This window comes from Notolepis coatsorum, assembly GCF_963971535.1.
Source record: "Notolepis coatsorum genome assembly, chromosome: 4".
NCBI classification, from domain to species: domain Eukaryota; kingdom Metazoa; phylum Chordata; class Actinopteri; order Aulopiformes; family Paralepididae; genus Notolepis; species Notolepis coatsorum.
The window spans coordinates 172,201,607-172,225,078 of NC_140168.1; the positions used below are offsets into that span (position 1 = coordinate 172,201,607).

Genomic DNA, 23,472 nt, shown 5'->3' on the forward strand with positions numbered 1-23,472 from the left:
TGAACGTATAACTATATAATGTTAATGCCACAAAACGAATGCCTTTATTATAAAGTAGTAACTTTATAGTAATAATAAGAAGAAAGGGTCGGGGGGGTAACCACCCCTGCCCGCGACACAGAGTGAACGGCGCACAACCAGAGGGGAAACTTCTAATCCGTGTTTCACTTTCAATAACTAATGCATGCTTGCCGAATCCCAAACAATATTCATGCTGCAAAGTCATCCTCTAAAGATAGACATTTAGACTAGAGGCAGGCTATATGCTATAAAGAGTAGACTACTACTAAAAAGAAAAAAAAATTTATTCAAACTTTTATTTTAAATTTTTTGTGTAGGAAATATTTTGCAAATTTGTGCGGTAAGGAAATCATCAATACCGCGGCAGCTCTACTATACAGTATGGAATAGAATAGAAGTGCTTTATTGATGCCGAGGGAAATTCAGCACTACAGAGATCGCTCACAATAAACATTTAGGTAATTAAAAATCACAAATCACAAATAAGAATACAAATACAAATACAGTCAGGGATATACATTCTAAAATATGTATATACATTCTTAAATATACAGCCAAAAATATACAGTAAAATGTACAGTAATAGGTGTAAAAAAAAATGTCAAGTGTCGACGTAAAGGTAAAAGGTCATAAGTCAAAAAGTCCAGGAGATATGTTAGAGTTTGTACTCTGTGCTCAGTGAGGCACAGTGATGCGTTATATAGTTTGATGGTTGTCGGAAGGAAGGACTTCCTGTGCCGTTCAGGGTTGTCATCATGTCACTGAATTTCTGCTATTTGGCCAAACGAGATGGCTGGTCTAAAGTAGGCAGATCACACTAGGGGCAGAAGGCACAAGGAGATTCTTTTTTACTTTCTTTTCAAATACAAATACCAATTTAAGAGACCATTCGTGACTGTAGGAGTAGAACTGGATGTTCCACCATACATGTACGACAGACAGGACAATAGGACAATAGAACATTTGAAAAAGAAGCATGTAAGTCTCAAGGCAGTACAGAAAAGAGAGCACTATAAATAATGTAACAACAATGTGACTGTAATAGAATATGTTAGTGGTCGTAGATGACATCAACATCAACATAATCCTCAGTACATCCACCATCGTAGTCATCAACATCAGATCATCATCATCAACAGTGACAGTCAACGACAATGTTCATTAAAATACTTCACAGCAGCAGGTACTAAATCTCTCTGAAGAGCACCTTGGCATCACTAAAAGAGCTTTTCAGCCCATTCAACAACAAAAAAATCACAACACACTGGAGCTTCCTACCCGTTCTTTGTCCATGATCGCCTCTAGCGACTCAGGGGTCAAGCCAATAATGGATCCTGCCTTCCTGATCAGTTTATTGTTTATATATTGAGTTTATTTATTATCAAGTGCACAGCTGTGGTTCATAAATGGAGACATTCCAGTGGTTCAGTGGATGAGTGAGTGAGCGGAAGACAATTCTAGCGTGGTGTCTCGCTCCATGACAGGAATGAAATATAACCCTATCCTAATAACACATTTTTTTTATAAATTTTTTTTTATCCACTTTTTTTCCCATTTTCAATTTTTCTCCCATCCCAATTTCGTATCATCCAATTCAACCCTCCCCTGTCTCGAACGCTGTTTCATGCCTCCCACAAGCCGACTGCAATGTGGACTAAGTCATACATAGCACGAGTCCCCTCCGGTACTTGAGGTAACAGCAGTCGCATCTTTTCACCTGCGCGGCGCGATCTCTCAGCGTCAGGGGTCTGCGTTTTGGAGGGGTGCCGCGCGCCGCCCCCATCGCTTCCTGATTCTACTGCGCAGGCACACCAACCGACCTGTAGGAGTCGCTGTCCACAACGCCCGATCCCCACCCATCAGTTTCCCACCCCCCTAATACTGCCAATGTGTATTAGTACGGACGACCAGCTAAACTGAAAGCAATGTGGAGCGCTGGGCTCGAACAGGCGAACCCAGCGTCTCCAGTATTCGTGGTGAGCGCCTTGCCCACTGCACCACATAGCCGCCCCTAATAACACATTTTCATAGCTGATGTTAACCAGATGGGTAGGGCTCTGCCCGCTTGCGTGGGTAGAGACATATCTCTTTAAAAAATTTCAAATAGATATATAGAGTGTTGAAATGAAACTCCAACAGCTCTCCTGACTTGCTTTCCCACTCGTCACTGAGTGTCTTAAATTCAAAGTGAAAGTCTTTCCATTCCCGTAGTCTTCGCTGCATGTGTCTCGACGTGTGCTGTGTGGAATTGTGCTTGAATATCGATGATAATGGTTCTTGAATGTTTTTAAGCAAAATATCCAAGGCCCCATGTGAACCCATTCAAAGCACAAACACACACACACACACACACACACACACACACACACACACACACACACACACACACACACACACACACACACACACACAGTGTTTTAACCCTTTCACTGCCACACGACAAAGGGTTAACCCTCTCACAACCACACTACAGAAGGTTAACCTTTCTCTACCACTCTACCAAATGGTTAACCCTTTCACTGCGACAATACAGAAGGTTAACCCTTTTCACTGCCACACGACAAAGGGTTAACCCTTTCACAACCACACTAGAGAAGGTTAACCGTAGTGTAGTGTGGTAGTGAAAGGTGAAAGGATAGTGTAGTGTGGTAGTGAAAGGATTAAGACTACATAAGCATCAATGGAAACTTGAATTCCTATGGGGGGAAAGAACAAGCAGACATGAACACCAATAGAATTCTGTGTGGTGTCTCTATACGCATCCTGTTACGGGGGTGGAGGAGGGTGGGTGTATATAATCTCTGGGGAGATTAATGCAGCTGGGAATGTCAACGAAGCGGTCGACAGCGAGCGGTCCCGCGGGACCGCAATTTCCCAGGGGTCCTCCTGTCAGTCTCAGAGCCACACAGACCCATGGGAAGTTGTTCTTTCTCTTTTTTTCCTTTCCTGGAAAACAAGCTAAATGAAAGAGCTTCACATTGCCTTCCCCCCATGCCACGACCGCAGCGTGTGTTACCGCGGCATGTTATCTATGGTAATATAATTATACGTCCCGCTTTTACACGCCTCCCATGGCCTGAAGCGTAACGTGTATTTTAGCCATGCAACAGTTTGAGCTATTTCCTCTTTGATGTTTATTTTCTCTCTCGATGGAAACTTACATTACAGATGTAATGCAGTCCTATAGCATAACAGCCATGAAGTGGGGGAAAAAATAGGTGTCATGTCCTGTTTGGGATTAATAGTTTACATTTATTTGGTTTTGGTATTTGTACCAAAAATATGCCTCCGATAACCTTTAAGATTTAAACAGAAGTTTTAGGATTTCCCTGGATCTTTAGGATATCGTTGCTATTCTCTTTGATACATTTTCTTTTATGTTATCATTCAATTCAAATGGGCTTTATTGGCATGACATAGGCCTGCTAAATAAAGTATTTGTTGTCAAAGCAAGTTCAACACAATACAAGTAATTCCGAAAATATTTAACCTCTTATACTGTAATAATAAAAGCCAAACAAAATGGATCCATACATCGATTGCACAACTTAACCTATAAGTTATCTAACAAAATCTCGTAAAATAAACTGAAGCTCAGTTTGTAACTCTTGTTCCACAGGTCAGGTAAATGGTATTAAATAATCATTTAGAGTCAGACAAAATGTTCAGAGGTACACAAAATATATTCATTCCACGCATGGAAGAATAAGTACATCCTCTGAAGTCACAACGAGTTGTTTCCTGCTTTACAATCAATACAATCAATATTATGGAAAGAACTACTCAAGCTGTCTTAACTTAATGCTTGAAATTTTTATTTGCATGTCTTATTTGTGCATACAGTACTCGTCATCTTGTCTCCCCTCTTTGAGGACCACGATGGAAATAAACCGACGGTTTTAAATTATATGCGATGGCTGTACATGTTGTGTATCAGTATTGTATGTGATTTTAGATTGTCCAATAAATTCAATCAATCAATCAACGGGCAAAGAACAGGTTTTCCTACTGCACAGCATTCACTCTTCTCAGGCTGTCAATCAAAGATTGTTTAGAGAGGGTTATGTCGATTTGATTTCAACACATTCAGTCCTCAAGAGTAAAGAACTATCAATGGATCAGTTCGAAGCACCAAATCCTCTGGACTTGTAAAAACCCTTCTCAAATTCTTTGAGGGCTGTTTTCTCAGAACCTATGTTTGTAGAAGCACAATGTACAATGAGATTTGGTCAATCTTCACATGTGACTCATTCTTTATTTCTGATTCTATACTTTAGTGTCATGGGGGGCTGGGGATGATTTTGAAATGTGACACCTAGAGTATGCGGCTGGTTAATAATGTCAATGTCAAACTAGAGCTACCTGGCAAAGCTTACAAAAGGCCAAATACACAATGATAATCTGACCAACACATGCAAGCTACTAGAATGATGTGATATATAATTGAAGGAAATAAACAGATCTTTCTCAATAGTCATGTCTCGTAACTTGTTGTTTTTGCTTCTGGAACCTCTGACATAACCTCAGGACACACACACGGTATGGATCACACACAACTCATTAGTAATGCTCTTGGACAACCGTAAAATTGACCTGAGCTGATTCTCCCCCTCTCCCCCTCTCTCTGTTTCTCTCTGTTTCTCTCTCTCTCTCTCTCTCTCTCTCTCTCTCTCTCTCTCTCTCTCTCTCTCTCTCTCTCTCTCTCTCTCTCTCTCTCTTCTCTGCCTATCTCTCTCTCTCTCTCTCTCCCTCTTTTCTCTCTCTCTCTTCTCTGCCTATCTCTCTCTATCTCCCTCTTCTCTGTCTCTCCCTCTCTCTCTCTCTCTCTCTCTCTCTCTCTCTCTCTCTCTCTCTCTCTCTCTCTCTCTCTCTCTCTCTCTCTCTCTCTCTCTCTCTCTCTCTCTCTCTCTCTCTCTCTCTCTCTCTCTGACTCTTTCTCACACACACACGGTGTGGTTGGTGTTCTCTGGCTGTGTTTTACAGAAGCACAACACTGTCAGTTCTTTACACACGGTAGCCATATCTAAGACTGAATGATATAGTCTTCAGGTGGGGTAAGCCCTATGTTCCCACAGCCCTATGTTCCCAATTTTTTTTTCTTTATCTACTTTTTCTCCTCCTTTTTCTGTATTTTTCTCCCATCCCAATTTAGTCGTTATGCCAATTCCCCCCTCCCCTTCCTGGTCATTGCGCGCATTTGCCCCCCACTTGCCGGTCTAGGGAGGGTTGATAGATACTATCACATGTCCCCTCCGATACATGTGGAGTCAGCCAGCCGCTTCTTTTCACCTGACAGCGAGGACTCTCACTGGGGGAGCGTAACGCATGGGAGGCTCACACTACTTCCCCCAGTTCCCTCCCTCGCTGAGCAGGAGCCCCGACCGACCTGTAGGAGTCGCTGTTTACAACGACCAGGATACACACCCCGCCGGCTTCCCACCGGCTAACACTGCCAATTGGTTAGTATGGACAACCAACCAAGCCGGAGGTACCGCTGACAGCTGGATTCGATACCAGTGTCTCTGCGGTGGTAGGCAGGCGCTTAGTCCGCTGCGCTACCCAGCCGCCCTATGTTACCACATTTCTAAGATTTTTCTCAAAAGTAGGCCCTATGTTCCCACAGCCCAATGGTCCCATATTTCTAAGATTATTCTAAAAAGTAGGCCCTACTGTATGTTCCCACAGCCCTATGTTCCCACATTTATAAGATTCTTCTCAAAATGAGGCCCTATGTTCCCACAGCCTAATGGTCCCACAGCCCTATGTTCCTGGACGAACCCTCTACTACCAGAGGACAATTATACTAGGTTGGGTGTAATAGGGAGGTGTAGTGGTTACGTCATTGCCGTTTTTCATGTTCCACCCTCTCTCCAATGCAATGTATTTCCCCATTGCCCATTTCTAAATCGTCAAAAACAAATAAAGCATTAACATTTGCATGGTGTACCTTTCTGTGCGTATTCATCCACAATCTATAGCTCAACATGAAAATATTCGCAATTAATCATAAAAATAAATCACCGAATTTTATTTCAACCAAAAATCCTTAAACAATAATGTCAGTGATAGAAGGGAACTCATTTTGTGCAAAAATGGAAAGCTTTTCAATTTCTATGCGGCATAATTCTTACAATAGCCGATCATCCATTTTCCCAATGATAAATCCCTACGGGTGGACCTCGCGGGCGGTTCAAAGCGACGTCAGACTACACCAAATTAAGAGAAAGGGGGATAAAAACAGATACAAATTTATGAAAAAAGGAAATGTGGGAACATAGGGCTGTGGGAACATAATAATAATAATAATAATAGATTGGATTTGTAATGCACTTTTTGTTCGCTGGGATCCCAAAGTGCTACACTACATGGTTAAAACAGTTAAAAAAAATAGAATAAAATAGTTATTAGTAAAACAAATAAAATAAAATACAGAATAAAAATAGAACATAGTTAATTAAAAACATAGTATAAACAGACAATTTAAAAACAGAGCGCAATAAAATTTAAATAAAAAGCAGTCAAAGGCCTTTTTGAACAGATAGGTTTTCAGGCCTGCTTTGAAAGAGTCCAGGCTCTGTGGTGCCCTCAGCTGGATGGGGAGGCTGTTCCACAGGCGTGGTGCAGCCGTGCAGAAGGCTCGGTCACCCATGGTGCAGAGCCGGGTATTGGGGACCTGAAGGAGCAGGCTACCTGCGGATCTGAGGGTGCGGGTGAAGGATTGTGGAGTGATGAGTTCCTGAAGGTAGAGTAGGGCTGTCGGAACATAGGCACGCTCCCAAATAAGACATGGTGCACATTGTTCCTGTGGTCTAGAAAAGTCCAAGCATTGTTTTGTGAACACAAACAACTCTCAATCAAAGCCAGAAACCTGAGAACTAAGACTCAAACTTGTTTAAAGCCACCAAATTCCATAAAAAAAGTTGCCAAATTTAGGTTTAATTGGTACAGTCTAAATCTAGATTAAACGTTCATATTATGAGGATGATATCTGGGCTTTTCAGGCATGGTAGCTGTACCATGCTAACCAACTGTTGTGTTGCTACTGTAGGTGCACCTGTAGGTAGCTGTACCATGCTAACCGACTGTTGTGTTGTGTTGCTAGGTGGACCTGTAGGTAGCTGTACCATGCTAACCGACTGTTGTGTTGTGTTGCTAGGTGGACCTGTAGGTAGCTGTACCATGCTAACCGACTGTTGTGTTGTGTTGCTAGGTGGACCTGTAGGTAGCTGTACCATGCTAACCAACTGTTGTGCTGTGTTGCTAGGTGGACCTGTAGGTAGCTGTACCATGCTAACCGACTGTTGTGTTGTGTTGCTAGGTGGACCTGTAGGTAGCTGTACCATGCTAACCAACTGTTGTGCTGTGTTGCTAGGTGGACCTGTAGGTAGCTGTACCATGCTAACCAACTGTTGTGCTGTGTTGCTAGGTGGACCTGTAGGTAGCTGTACCATGCTAACCAACTGTTGTGCTGTGTTGCTAGGTGGACCTGTAGGTAGCGGTACCATGCTAACAGACCTGTAGGTAGTGGTACCATGCTAACCAACTGTTGTGCTGTGTTGCTAGGTGGACCTGTAGGTAGCTGTACCATGCTAACAGACCTGTAGGTAGTGGTACCATGCTAACCAACTGTTGTGTTGTGTTGCTAGGTGGACCTGTAGGTAGCTGTACCATGCTAACCAACTGTTGTGCTGTGTTGCTAGGTGGACCTGTAGGTAGCTGTACCATGCTAACCAACTGTTGTGCTGTGTTGCTAGGTGGACCTGTAGGTAGCGGTACCATGCTAACAGACCTGTAGGTAGTGGTACCATGCTAACCAACTGTTGTGTTGTGTTGCTAGGTGGACCTGGGATTCCTGCGCTTCGTCTCAGCCATCGGGACTCAGGGAGCCATCTCCAAGGAGACCAAGAAGCACTACTTTGTGCGCTCCTTCAAAGTGGATGTGAGCTCCAACGGAGAGGACTGGATCACAATAAAGGAGGGAAACAAGCAGAAGGTAGCATTGTTGTTTGTGTTGGTGTTGTTATTATTGTTGTTGTTTTGTTTTTACTTTTATTCCCAATACGAAAAAGTATCATTATATTTCAAATAAATTATTATAGTATTTCCATCATATTCTGGTCACTACAATGACACAGTGACTGAACAATGATGGTTTAACTTGGATCATACCATGATATTACCATCAGTATCATGGTTTAACTTGGATCATACCATGATATTACCATCAGTATCATGGTTTAACTTGGATCATACCATGATATTACCATTAGTATCATGGTTTAACTTGGATCATACCATGATATTACCATCAGTATCATGGTTTAACTTGGATCATACCATGATATTACCATCAGTATCATGGTTTAACTTGGATCATACCATGATATTACCATCAGTATCATGGTTTAACTTGGATCATACCATGGTATTATTGAAGTGCAAAAGTTGTACCATGGTGGAATAACTTTTACCATGGTAGTACAATGACATCATACTACTATGATACCTTTTCGTAAGGGTTTATTCAGGGAGGTTTAGATGGCTCTTGTACATTTCCTCACTAATCATACTGTACTTGGGAACTGCCCAGTACAACCAGTAGGCTACAACCACAGTCTTCTATATTAGACCAATAGACGGATCGTCTACTATTGTCCAATGAGAAGCTCCTACTGGAGCAGTGGAGGAGATGTGAAATAACTGATTCACTTTCCCTTGCTTGGATATTCTCTGTCTGGGATTTGAACCAACAGGTAGTTGGTACAGGTAGTTGGCCTTACAGAGAGTGGCCCGTTCAGCCAAACAATTGGAGGGGGGCTTCCCACTCTCCAGGGCCCTCATTCATCAACGTGGCGTAGAAAATGTTCTATTTCCACACGTAAGCACAGAATGTAGAATCAGTGCACGCACAGAAGAAACGGGATTCACCACACGTGCGTACGCAGGTTCTACGCACACCTGTCATGATGAATATGACTTTGATCCTACGTTTGAGCTCGTGCACTGTTTTAAGTATTTGCATACCAGAACCGCCCCGATTAACCATATACGGTAATGGAATACCCCCATGAAATGTGGAAAAATGGACTAAGCCGAGGGAAGCGTGTTATGAGACAGGCTGACAGACGTGTACACTTACGGTGATGTCGGATATGATATCTATTAACCATTGCTGCCTGGGCAGCGCAAACACTAATAAAGACCGTGCTGGAATATGACTGCCTTTTCCCGTGTTGTTTGATTAATACCCAGGGATTAAAGTTCTCCTCAATTTTATTCCAAATCGCGATGGATCTTCCGTCAATTTTCCACCTGCTGCATATGATTTCTAGATGCATACTACAATATATTTTGATGTCAGTATTGGGTAGCCTATATAAACAATAATACGAGAGCATATACAAGAACAATTAATCTCACTGCATGTATGATGTAGCCTGCCTTTCAATACATGAACTTGAATTCCATCATGTTTGTGTGCGGGACTCACAAGGCTGTTGTCACAATGGGTGGTACCGGTACAGTAATAACAGTCTACACAATATCACGATGGACCATGCCATAGCCTATGTTCTATTATGACATGATCTGTGAGACAAATGTTCTAGAATGTTTGATTAAGATATCATACTCTGACAGCATGCCTATGATCAACAAAAACGCGAACTTGAATCCCATCATCATATTTACATAGTCTGTCCACTATCTGGTGTCATTGCAATGCGTTTTTTATTCTTTCTTATACAGTAAAAAGGGGGAAGAACACTATATCGTGGGTGTTCATATGACTTGTATTCTGCTTACAGCTTCGAAATTCCACTTGTTTCGTTTAACGTAAAGCCTTTTAAATATAATCAAAACGTTCCCGTGTTTCTGCGGTCTGTGCGCAAAATAATAACGAGTTGAGCTACGCGGAGCGCAGTCAGTCAGTACACCCCGTATATTCCGATAACGCTATATAAACCATGCTGCATTCATTCTGAGAGAAAGATCTATTATTCCAAATGCTATTTATAGGGTTTTGACCATAATTACACTACTGTTGCTATTTTACAATGAACTATAATGAATTACGGTTCATACAGAACATGCCAGTGTTGAAACTAATGCACAGAAGCTCATTTCCTTGTTGTAATAATATATTCTACCACTGGGCGTCAGCTAAGTGTGCTCCGAGCTGTGCGTACACATAAGCACGGAGTCAAGTTCAAGTTGAAATTGATGAATCCCACTCTTTGCTTAGAAATGGTCGTACGCACAGGTTAAGCACATATCTGTGCGTAAGACACGTTGATGAATGAGGGCCCAGGGGCCTCATTCATCAATGTGTGCGTAGAACATGTTCTATTTCCACACGTAAGCACGGAATGTAGAACCAGTGTACGCACAGGGAAGTCGGGATTCATCACACGTGCGTACGCAGGCTCTACGCACACCTGTCATGATGAATCCCACCTTGGCTCTGCGCCGAGGCTCGTGCACACTTTCACGTATTTGCATACCAGAAACGCCCCGATTAACCATATACGGTAATGGAATACACCCATGAAATGTGGAAAAATGGACTAAGCCGAGGGAAGCGTGTCATGAGACAGGCTGACAGACGTGTACACTTACGGTGATGTCGGATATGATATATATTAACCATTGCTGCCTGGGCAGCGCAAACACTAATAAATACCGCGCTGGAATATGACTGCCTTTTCCCGTGTTGTTTGATTAATACCCAGGGATTAAAGTTCTCCTCAATTTTATTCCAAATCGCGATGGATCTCCCGTCAATTTTCTACCTGCTGCATATGATTTCTAGAGGCATACTACAATCTATTTTGATGTCAGTATTGGGTAGCCTATATAAACAATAATACGAGAGCATATACAAGAACAATGAATCTCACTGCATGTATGATGTAGCCTGCCTTTCAATACATGAACTTGAATTCCATCATGTTTGTGTGCGGGACTCACAAGGCTGTTGTCACAATGGGTGGTACCGGTACAGTAATAATAACAGTCCACACAATATCACGATCCATGCCATAGCCTATGTTCTATTAGGACATGATCTGTGACGACAAATGTTCTAGAATGTTTGATTAAGATATCATACTCTGACAGCATGCCTATGATCAACAAAAACGCGAACTTGAATCCCATCATATACATAGTCTGTCCACTATCTGGTGTCATTGCAATGCGTTTTCTATTCTTTCTTATACAGTAAAAAGGGGGAAGAACACTATATTCATATGACTTGTATTCTGCTTACAGCTTCGAAATTCCACTTGTTTCGTTTAACGTAAAGCCTTTTAAATATAATCAAAACGTTCCCGTGTTTCTGCGGTCTGCGCAAAATAATAACGAGTTGAGCTTTATGATTTATGATGAATTGAAAATGGGGGACCCTGATGTAAACAAGACGAAAGTCTTTCTCTGGTCTGCATCCCCAATTAACAATTGTATGTACTGTGCTGTACTGTACTGTACCCATTCTGCAATCTGTTAATAAACTTTTCAATCAATCAATCAATCAAGCTACGCGGAGCGCAGTCAGTCAGTAGCCTACACCCCGTATATTCCGATAACGCTATATAAACCATGCTGCATTCATTCTGAGAGAAAGATCTATTATTCCAAATGCTATTTATAGGGTTTTGACCATAATTACACTACTGTTGCTATTTTACAATGAACTATAATGAACTACGGTTCGTACAGAACATGCCAGTGTTATTATGCACAGAAGCTCATTTCCTTGTTGTAATAATATATTCTACCACTGGGCGCCAGGTACGCATGGTCTGACCTGTGCGTAGACGTAAGCACGGAGTCAAGTTCAAGTTGAAATTGATGAATCCCACTCTTTGCTTAGAAATGATCGTACGCACAGGGTAAGCACAAATCTGTGCGTAGAACACGTTGATGAATGAGGGCCCAGGACATTTACAACAAGCGTTGCAGGGGCAAGGCTAAGAGAATAATCAAAGACTCTAGCCACCCAAACAACTGCCTCTTTGAACTGCTGCGGTCAGGCAAGCGATACCGGAGTCTCATGGACAGTACAGAGAGACTCAGAAGAAGATTCTATCCCCAGGCCATCAGGATGCTCAACGTCAATGACACTATGTAACAACAAAATCAACTACACTCACAGCACACACATCCACACGTACACACTCACTTTAAATAAACACTCACCGTAACACCCACTTTACTCACTTTAGACACTTTAACACACTTTATATTTATTGGTAAAGAGATTTGCACTACAATTCATTAGGGATGGGTACCGAATTCTGTACTTTTGAGGCACCGAACCGAAACACGTCGGTACTACCGAGCAGGGGCGTAACTGACGCCGGGGACATCGGAAAGTGTCCCCCGCATGTTTTCAGAATGCAGTTATTGTACCTCCCACGTTTTACCGTCCAAAGAGCTGAGTCTGACTACCTGTCCTATTATTATGCAAAGAGCAGTAGATGGGGGTCGCATTCTTGCCCTGCACGGGCCAAGTACCCACTCACTAAAGTACTTGTCTTTGCATAATAATAGCTCGGGTCGTCAACCGAGGTGTGTGTTAAAATACGTCGCCCAAGGTGTGTGTTAAAATACGTCGCCCAAGAGGAGAAAGCTACTTCTTCAAAGCAAACTAAGTTTTGCTACGCTGTCGCCTAGTCCTTGTGAGGCTATTGCTGGTTGTTCCCACATCCTCTGCTGAAGCTGAGAGGAGTTTCAGCGGACTCCGGAGGTTGAAGACCTGGCTTCGCAACTCCATGAAGCAGAAAAGGTTGAACAGTGTGGCAGTTTGTCATATACATCAAGAAAGAGTTGATGCCTTTGACATGAGAGAACTCTGTGAGGAATTCATCTCTGCCCATGATCGGAGACAACATGTCTTTGGAAGCATTGGATGAGTTTAAATGTGAAAATGTCAATTTAAATAATGGAGAAGTCACTTTAAAGGAATGAGGTATATAAAAAGTCACTTTAAGGAAAGAACAGATGTGGCTCTTGTATAATATAGTTTAGATACATTAAGTATAATAATGACAGAGTTAAAATTGTATAGTAGTCTACATAGGAACCAGTGCCCTCTCAGGTATTTTAGTTTTGGATTATTGCCCAATCGATGCAGGCATGACCTTAAGGGTTAGAGTTTTATTAAACAGGTTTGTTATATAACTTATGTACCAGTGCATAAGAGTGATTTATGTTAACGTTTTATACCTGTAATTAAATTTGATTAAAAGTGATTGGTGATAGATAAAGGTGATAGATACATTAAGAGCTAAAATTGTATATTGTATAGTAGTGTTTCTCAGGAACTTAGCATGTCTTTTTTTTATCATGCATATCTTGTATTACTGTGTTCATAATTGCTAATTGAAGCACCATATAATAAATGTTCTTTCACCATAAACCTTTCAAATTTGTTTATTATTTGTCACAACAATACTTGTTTCTGTATGAGCTCAGTGTGTCGTTTACATGGAGAAATGGCGCCACCGCCTGGGAAAATGCGGTATTGCACCTCTGGTATTAAAAAAAAAAAAAAAAAAAAAAAAAAAACTCTAGGTAGAGGGGGGGGGGCCCCCCCTAACCCCCCCCATCGACGTCACTCGCCACGCCCCCAAATCTGTCCCCCGCACACATTGAGAGAGAGTTACGCCACTGCTACCGAGTATCGAATCAAGTGAGAAACCAAAAAAAAATATTTAAAAATATATATATATATATATATTTTTTTTTTACTTTTTTCTTTTCATGTCAACGTTCACACGCACAATATATGCTTACCTAGGATTTTACTTGATTCAACAACAAAGCAGTCGGAGCAATGACAAGCCGAAAACTGTCGAAATTGTAGTTATTTGAAGTTTGGATTTTTTTTTTTACGACTGAGGTAGGTAAATTAAATTTCAATGCAAATAAGGTACCGTTGGGTACCGGTATCGATTCACAGGTACCGGTACCGGTATCGGTTCAAATGTGAAAGGTACCCATCCCTACAATTCATACCTCATTGCACCTTACCCTAAGTTGTACCTCATCCCATTTCTGCATTGTACTGTATACTGTATTGTACTGTAGCTCACTGTTACTATTTTTTTTACTCTCTATTGTATATTGTATGTACAGTATATTGACTGAACACTTTTTGTTTACATACTTTTGACTTTCTATTTTATACTTTTTATCTATTTTTATCTAGCACACTCCCAGGAGTTCATACAGAAAAAAGCATTTCATGGAAAAGTATTCTGTATTTTACTATGACAACTAATAAACTTGAAACTACAGCAACTACTAAGCACACTTCCTTCACCTTTGGGCTACCACTACTCTGCAACAGCATGACCGTTGCTCTTTTCACACACATACAGACGCATACGCACACACACAGGCACACACACAGGCGCATGCACGCACACACACTAGGGATGGGTACCGAATTCGGTACTTTTGAGGTACCGAACCGAAACACGTCGGTACTACCGAGTATCGAATCAAGTGAGATACAAAAAAAATTAAAAATTACTTTTTATTTATTTTTTTTACTTTTTTTTATTTTATTTTTTTTACTTTTTTCTTTTCATATCAACGTTCACACGCACAATATATGCTTACCTAGGATTTGACTTGATTCAACAACAAAGCAGTCGGAGCAATGGCAAGCCGAAAACTGTCGAAATTGTAGTTATTTGAAGTTTGGATTTTTTTTTCACGACTGAGGTAGGTAAATTAAATTTCTTGAGACTAAAGTACAGAAAAAAGGTACCGTTGGGTACCGGTATTGATTCACAGGTACCGGTACCGGTATCGGTTCAAATGTGAAAGATACCCATGCACGTGCGCACACACAGGCACACACACACACAACAACAGATCATGCTGAATTACCCATCGCAGAATCACCAATATACCATCAACAATAACCATATCTTAAGATTGAATTATGAAGGAGCCTGTATTGTAATCGATATGGGAGAAGGACTTCAGTCAATATTTCTGAATCAATATGTGTGGAGTCTGAGACTTGGAAGGAACAGCCTTCCTCTTCCAGTCATACTGTATGAACCTTGACTCCAGTCTGTCTGTCATCCCCTGCCTCTCTTCTGTATCCTGTGCTTCTTGTGAGGCCTGAATAATACATCAAATTAATATTGATGAGCGCAGTATGAACAGATTCAAGGTCTACACCTAGAAGGCTGCATGTCTACTATATTTTCTTAGTGATGCAATTATGGAGTGAAGTAGTTTATAATGGGAAGTGGCCGATAGTCACGCCTCCTCAAGCCCAGGAACACTCTTATTGGACAGTCCAGAATGACTCCTATATACAGAATGAGTCCAATATCCAGAATGACTCGAATATCCAGAATTAGTCCAATATCCAGAATGACTCCAATATCCAGAATGACTCCAATAGCCAGAATGACTCCTATATCCAGAATGACTCCAATATCCAGAATGTCTTCCAACAAGTGCAACAATGGAATAAGCTCAAATTCTAGTGTCACCGACATCGCAGGTGGCCAACACGAGGCGTACCGAGTAACCTTTTCATGTATTTCTTTCCAACCACACAGAATTCAGATTGAACAGTGCATCCTCAATTGAACTCAATTGAAAATAATCAAAGTAACCGTGTGTGTCTTTCCTTCTCTCTGTTCCCTCAGATCTTCCAGGGGAACCACAACCCGACAGATGAAGCCCGGGCCTTCCTTCCCAAGCAGACGCTGGCACGCTACCTCCGCGTCAGGCCCATGTCCTGGGAGCAAGGCATCTGCATGCGATTCGAGGTCTACGGCTGCAGGACTTCAGGTACCCCGTTAGCCGGCGGTTATTAAAAAAATAAAATAAGGCAAGCAAGTAAGAACAAATTCTTATATACAAAAGCAGCCTGACCAAAAAGCATGTGTCCACTCCAGACAGAGAAGGTAAGACCACAAAGCTACTCTGTTTTAGATTTACGCGCTAAGTACAATAACTCCAGCTGGTTTAAATGATGACTATAGTTTGAAATGTTTCCTCTAAAATGTACTAATAATCAAATACAAATGTACCATTATGCAGACTCAGCGGTAGTGCTTGTGACTTGCCCCCTAGAATGGCTGCTGGCAAGCTAACACATCCATACAGTCCAAAATTTCTCACAAGAAATGTACACTGTCAAGAGTCAGTCCTCACAAGTGGAGCTATACATGTACGTACACACACACACACACACACACACACACACACACACACACACACACACACACACACACACACACACACACACACAGAGGCACAGAGGGGTTTTCCATAAAGAACAGTGAACAGTTGTAAAACCAGATTACAATAGAGCCCACATTGCGGAGGGATTTACAGCCTCTGGGACAGCTGTGTACAGTAGTACCAGACATGACTCTAAATGCAATTGTGCTCTATAAATACCACACTAAACAAGGTGCAGTTGTTTCACTTCATATATTAAATCTGGCCTGTTTTGGATATTAGAAAACAGTCATTTTGGATATCTAGCTTGAAACTCGTAACGCTAAGTCAGTTTGGTTGTTCGTTCCAGGAGAGTCAAGTGAAGCGTGACTAAAGCCTCCACCCATTCTAAATTCAGACATTGTAAACTCTAGTCGCAATACTTAACTTTTACTAATTGCAATACTCATTTATTTTACTGAGACAGACAGTAGGAAGGCTGAGAGGGAGACGGAGTAGGGGAGACACAGGAGAGAAGGTTCTTTATTGAGACAGTAGGAAGGCTGAGAGGGAGACACAGGAGAGAAGGTTCTTTATTGAGACAGTAGGAAGGCTGAGAGGGAGACACAGGACAGAAGGTTCTTTATTGAGACAGTAGGAAGGCTGAGAGGGAGACACAGGAGAGAAGGTTCTTTATTGAGACAGTAGGAAGGCTGAGAGGGAGACACAGGACAGAAGGTTCTTTATTGAGACAGTAGGAAGGCTGAGAGGGAGACACAGGAGAGAAGGTTCTTTATTGAGACAGTAGGAAGGCTGAGAGGGAGACACAGGACAGAAGGTTCTTTATTGAGACAGTAGGAAGGCTGAGAGGGAGACACAGGAGAGAAGGTTCTTTATTGAGACAGTAGGAAGGCTGAGAGGGAGACAGAGTAGGAGAGACCCATGAGAGAAGGTTCTTTATTGAGACATTAGGAAGGCTGAGAGGGAGACAGAGTAGGGGAGACAGAGGAGAGAAGGTTCTTTATTGAGACAGTAGGAAGGCTGAGAGGGAGACCCATGAGAGAAGGTTCTTTATTGAGACAGTAGGAAGGCTGAGAGGGAGACAGAGTAGGGGAGACAGAGGAGAGAAGGTTCTTTATTGAGACAGTAGGAAGGCTGAGAGGGAGACCCATGAGAGAAGGTTCTTTATTGAGACAGTAGGAAGGCTGAGAGGGAGACCCATGAGAGAAGGTTCTTTATTGAGACAGTAGGAAGGCTGAGAGGGAGACCCATGAGAGAAGGTTATTTATTGAGACAGTAGGAAGGCTGAGAGGGAGACAGAGTAGGAGAGACCCATGAGAGAAGGTTCTTTATTGAGACATTAGGAAGGCTGAGAGGGAGACACAGTAGGATCTGATCCGAGACCAGCAGGGGTACATGTACAGTAGCACCAGATGTCAGGGACTTCGTCTCTAGACATAACAAAATGTCTCTCTGTCAACAGACTACCCTTGCTCGGGGATGCTGGGCATGGTGTCGGGCCAGATCTCGGACGCCCAGATCAGCGCCTCGTCCCACGCCGACCGGGGCTGGGTGGCCGAGAATGCTCGCCTGCTGACGGGTCGGTCGGGCTGGACGCAGCTGCAGACCAAACAGCCCTTCAGGAACGAGTGGCTCCAGGTAACCCTGCGGCTGTTTGGACCTGGCTGGGACTGAGATCCACTCACCGCTTTAAAGGAACACGCCAACATTTGGGGAAATTAGCTTACTGTCTTCTCCAGAGAGAGACAAGAAGATAGATACCAGTGCGTTCAGTAGAAAGCTATCTGGCTGCACAATGAATGGAAGCGGACGTGACTGGTTAGCCTTCGGGAGAGGTGTTAGTTGGACAATGCCTATAGGATTCAGATTCAGATTCCTTTATTGTTACTGATTACAGTACTTTACAGCAAGAACAGTGAAATTCTATTTATTGTGGTCCCTCGACCATAGCAGCTTCTTTCTTAGTAATAAGATAGATTCTTAATAATAAAATAAGATAAAAATACAATACATTTTGCATAGAATAAAATAGATAACTAAAACCAAGATTACTATATACAGTTCTAAAAGTGTGCAGTGCAGATCAGGATGTAGATATTATACTATATATACATTTTAAATAACAAAGATGGCTATGTACAGTTCCAAAAAAAAGTATGTGTGTAATGAGTAATGTGCAAATCTTTTGCAGTGCTGCAAAATGCAAGGCTAACCGGTCATGTCCGATTCCATTCATTGTGCTAAGCTAGGCTAACGTGCAGCCAGATAGCTTTCTACTGAACGCACAGAGAGGAAACTGGTATCTATCTTCTTGCCTCTTCAGGTCTACAATCGGACATAGTGAGATTAGAATTTTGATAAGTGAACCTTGCAAACATTCCAAAAGACGTGCACTTGAAAGGGTTAAGAAGATAAGGGGAGGGGGACATTGTGTCCCTGTCAGCAGCAGAAACACCACACACACACACACACACACACACACACACACACACACACACACACACACACACACACACACACACAAAGCATGGAATAGCCAAGAACGCTGAGAATATGATATTGCAGATCTACGAGATCGCTTTGAGACTAAGAAATAAGGTCATCCAAAATAAAGCTATTTTATATACAGATATACAACGTTGACAAAGGGTGTCAATTTGTTTTGTGTCTATTCCAGCATGTCCATCCAAGATAACCTCGCAATCAGTCGAGACAGAGTCGAGATAGAGCCATGAAATAAAAAGCAGAATGTTTAGAGTGGCTGTGGGACAGAAAAAGACCAGCAGACAGACCAGCAGACAGACCAGCAGACAGACCAGCAGACAGACCAGCAGACAGACCAGCAGACAGACCAGCAGACAGACCAATAGACAGACCAGCAGACAGACCAATAGACAGACCAGTAGACAGACCAGTAGACAGACCAGCAGACAGACCAGTAGACAGACCAGCAGACAGACCAGTAGACAGACCAATAGACAGACCAGCAGACACACCAGCAGACACACCAGCAGACAGACCAGCAGACACACCAGCAGACAGACCAGCAGACAGACCAATAGACAGACCAGTAGACAGACCAGCAGACAGACCAGCAGACAGACCAGCAGACACACCAGTAGACAGACCAGCAGACACACCAGCAGACAGACCAGCAGACAGACCAATAGACAGACCAGCAGACAGACCAGTAGACAGACCAGCAGACAGACCAGCAGACAGACCAGCAGACAGACCAATAGACAGACCAGCAGACAGACCAGCAGACAGACCAATAGACAGACCAGTAGACAGACCAGTAGACAGACCAGCAGACAGACCAGCAGACAGACCAGTAGACAGACCAGCAGACAGACCAGTAGACAGACCAACAGACAGACCAGTAGACAGACCAACAGACAGACCAGCAGACAGACCAGCAGACACACCAGCAGACACACCAGCAGACAGACCAGTAGACAGACCAGTAGACAGACCAGCAGACAGACCAGCAGACAGACCAGTAGACAGACCAGTAGACAGACCAGCACTAGACTCTAGCAGATCAAGTTTTCCCTCCCGGTTGCTTGTATAGTCTGTCTTTCTGTTGTTAACACTTTGATGACCAGCCATGCGGTGCACCTTACCCCTGTTGAATGCCAGCACCCACTTCAATGATAGCGCTCTAAACGCATAATCTCTGTCTTAAATTATGGCTATGTGTCTAATCTGCCCGTCGCTTATCAATGACTTGTTTGCAGTAAACATTGTCGAAACGGATTGTTTTTTAATCGGTTCATTTCCGTTTTATAGCATTTTGAAAAGCCCTCGTTTTCTTGAAAGTTTCAGGAAAATATAAAGATTCCGTGATAAACGGCCTTTACTGGAATATTCTGGAATACACAAAAACGTTGTAATTTTTCGGCCTATTTATGAATCGTTTTCAAATAAACGCTAGATTATCGATAGTATATGTGTACTTATGCACGCTAGAGAAGCGATCTGAAAAATCTATTCTCTCATTTCCTGATCAGCGCGCACACACACACACACACACACACACACATGGGGCAAACGCTGATATATAGGTGAAAACAGTTCCGATTACCCCAAGACTGGTAAAATAGACTCCTTACCTCATATCAGATGTTCTCCAAAAAGATTATTCCAATTCCTGATCGCCATTCCAAATATCGATCGCGTTTATTGATTCAGCGCTGGGTACTGTAAATATGTATTCCACATTGTTTTCCGGTTCGGCCATCACTTCGGTCTCTTCAGATGGCTTGCCGGATAAGTAAAATGAGGAAACTGGGCCCCCCCCCCCCCACCAGTCTAATCCAATGGGGTGCAGTTACACAGGGAGAGACGATGCGGGGCGGTATTTTCCCAATGGAGCTCAGAGAGAGTTTGGAGCACTAGCGTGAGGCTCAATTGATGAAATATGAATTCAAATCGCTAATAAAAAAAAACTACAAACAAACGCTATATAGCGTTGCTGGCATTCAACATGAACTAACGACATAAAGCGTCCGTGGCACTCAAAGTGTTAATGGGTGAACCAACTAATCAACCATCCAACCAACCAAGTGCTCCCTCTCCTGTGCTCCCCCTACAGGTGGATCTGGGACAGGACAAGCTGGTGAGCGGTGTGGTGATCCAGGGGGGGAAGCACCGGGACAAGAACGTCTTCATGAAGCGCTTCAAGGTGGGCTACAGCCAGGACGGCGCGGAGTGGACCACGGTGAAGGAGGACAACACCACGCGGCCTAAGGTTGGTCTCCTCTACACTCTTAACTGTCTGTCTGTCTGTCTTTAAAAAAGATGTATTCTATATATTTTTGGGTTTTCTGTATTTTTCACCCATCCCAATTGAGTCATTATGCCAATTCCCTTCCTGGTCGTTGCGCGCATTGCCCCACTGTCGTCCTGGGGAGGGTGTAGAACTACCACATGCCGCCTACGATACATGTGGAGTCGCCAGCCGCTTCTTTTCACCTGCCAGCGAGGAGTTTCACTCCCTCCCTGCTGTCCGACCAGTAGGAGTTGCAGTTTACAACGACCAGGACACATACCCCATGCTTCCCACCCGCTAACACTGCCCATTGTGTTAGTAGTGACGACTGACCAAGCCGGAGGTACCGCTGACAGCTGGATTAGATCCCAGAGTCTCTGCGGTGGTCGGCGAGTGCTTAGTCCACTGCGCTACCCAGCCGCACCTGTTCAGCCAGATTTTGACACCGTTTTTTCACGGCTGACACATTTACAGTGTTCCCGATCATGAACGTTGGAAACGACAGACCGGGCGTCTTTACCCCTCATAGTGTGACATCAGTGTTGTAGTCGAGTCACTAAACTAAGTCGAGTCCTGGACTTGAGTACTATAACACTGTGTGACCAGGACCTCCCACAGCACCCTGATGAAAAGCATGCTTGAATTCTTTATCAATTTTTTTTATTATTATTCACATGAAACAAGACAACACATTAAACACAATCACAATACATAGAACTTCACAAGAAAATAACAAAAACAATAATAATACAGAATAACAATTTATACAGACAAAGATAAAAGAAAACAGAGTTCAACCTTCTAAATTTTAAATCCAAGGGGTACTATCCAATAAATGGTCTTTCCCAGTGTTCAGCCCCGATTCCCGGCTGTGTGACCCTATATTAATTAAACGTACATCTCCAATTCAACACAAGGACCACTTTTTGAGAACACGACCCGAAAACAGAGCAATGAACCTTCATGACAAAACAAAAACCTGTAGAGGTGTTCCATGGACTCACAGAGACCGTGTAAAAGTGACCAAACACTGAAGAAATAGTTAAATAGCTGCCCCCCCATAAAATCCCCAGCTAAACTCAAGAGGACAAGACAAAAGACAAGACAGACAAAACATGTCCTCCTCCCCCTCCCAAGAGACCCCCGGACTCACCCGAACACACACCTCAACCCCGCTCAGCCGCACACGGCGGTCCTGACATTTTCGGCTGCTGCAAACCACAGGTCAATACCTGCCTGTCCCACCCCAATCACCCGCGCCGTGGATATCTCAAGATAAATCACATCCAATAGTGTTAGGGACCAGTTAATCACTGTAAGCTTCTCAGGCTCCTTCCATCTCATTGCTATTAGCTTCTTCGCTGCTGTGACACCCGCTAGGAGAACCCTTTTTAGTTGAACGGACGCAGGTAGTGTCGTTATATCGTTCAGGAGTAGCGTAACAGCTGTGAATGGGATAGTTAAGCCACACAGATCTGAAAGTTTGTCCGTTATTGACCTCCAGAAGCGGGCCACTGGTGGGCAATCCCAATACATATGCATATAAGTGCCAGTGGCCTTTTGAGAGCACAAAGTGCACCGAGAGTCGGTTATCAGTCCCATAGCAAATAGCTTCCTAGGTGTAAGATAGGTCCTATGAATATAATTAAAATTAATTTGCTGGTGATTGGGGTTGCAGGAAGATAATGCCACATTTGCCCAAACATCATCCCAGTCAAACTCGGGGTCCAACTCCGGGATATCCACCCGCCAGATTGTATCCAATGATAAATTTGTATACGTGGATTGAATTAAGAGCGTATAAAAGTCTGAGACAAACCCTCTGGAGGTCGTCCTGTCCACTATGAGCCTGAGGAAGGGGTGTGGGTGCAAAGCTTGAGCCCACGGCACGCCATGCGCCCTCAGCGCTGACCTTAGTTGAAGGTAAAGAAAAAAGGACTCGCCAGGAAGATCATAAAATTCTCTTAAGTCCTGAAATGCACGGAGGCCGTTCTTATCATAAATATCCTCCAGAGTATGAACTCCCCTCCTCTGCCATTGAGGAATATTAACCGGCTTGTGCCCAACAAGCAATTGCTGGTTATTAAAAATTGGAGAGTCCAGGTGCCATGGGCATTTAACCCCACACGACCTCTGTACATTACGCCACGTTTGGATCACGTGAGTTATGATCGGTCCATACCTCAGCCGGCATTTCGAAATAGAGACAGTGGAGTACACCACATCCTGCAATCTTAGCGGTGAGACCGCCGCCGCTTCTAAGGAGCACCAAGATACAGCATCTACAGCAGGGGTCGCCAATTAGATTTGCCCACGGGCCAAATTTTCCCCAAGCCATTGTGTGGCGGGCCAATGATAAGTGAACATTTTTTAACTGTAAAAAAAAAACGACATATACATGTTTGCACTGTCTTTTTTCTATTATAAAGTGCCTCTCAGACAGTGCATTACACATG

The 23,472-nt window shown here is 43.0% G+C and overlaps 1 protein-coding gene across 1 annotated transcript in view; it reads left to right on the plus strand.

Annotated features, from left to right (window-relative positions):
* LOC311226748 (neuropilin-1a-like) overlaps nucleotides 1-23,472 on the plus strand; it is a gene marked incomplete at both ends in the record, with an annotated part of 147,750 nt that overhangs the window by 76,693 nt on the left and 47,585 nt on the right. Inside the window, 4 exons of the mRNA XM_084312158.1 lie at nucleotides 7,859-8,014; nucleotides 15,702-15,846; nucleotides 17,705-17,880; nucleotides 20,840-20,995. Coding sequence (XP_084168284.1) covers nucleotides 7,859-8,014; nucleotides 15,702-15,846; nucleotides 17,705-17,880; nucleotides 20,840-20,995 — 633 coding nt within the window. The remainder of the gene's footprint in view (nucleotides 1-7,858; nucleotides 8,015-15,701; nucleotides 15,847-17,704; nucleotides 17,881-20,839; nucleotides 20,996-23,472) is intronic.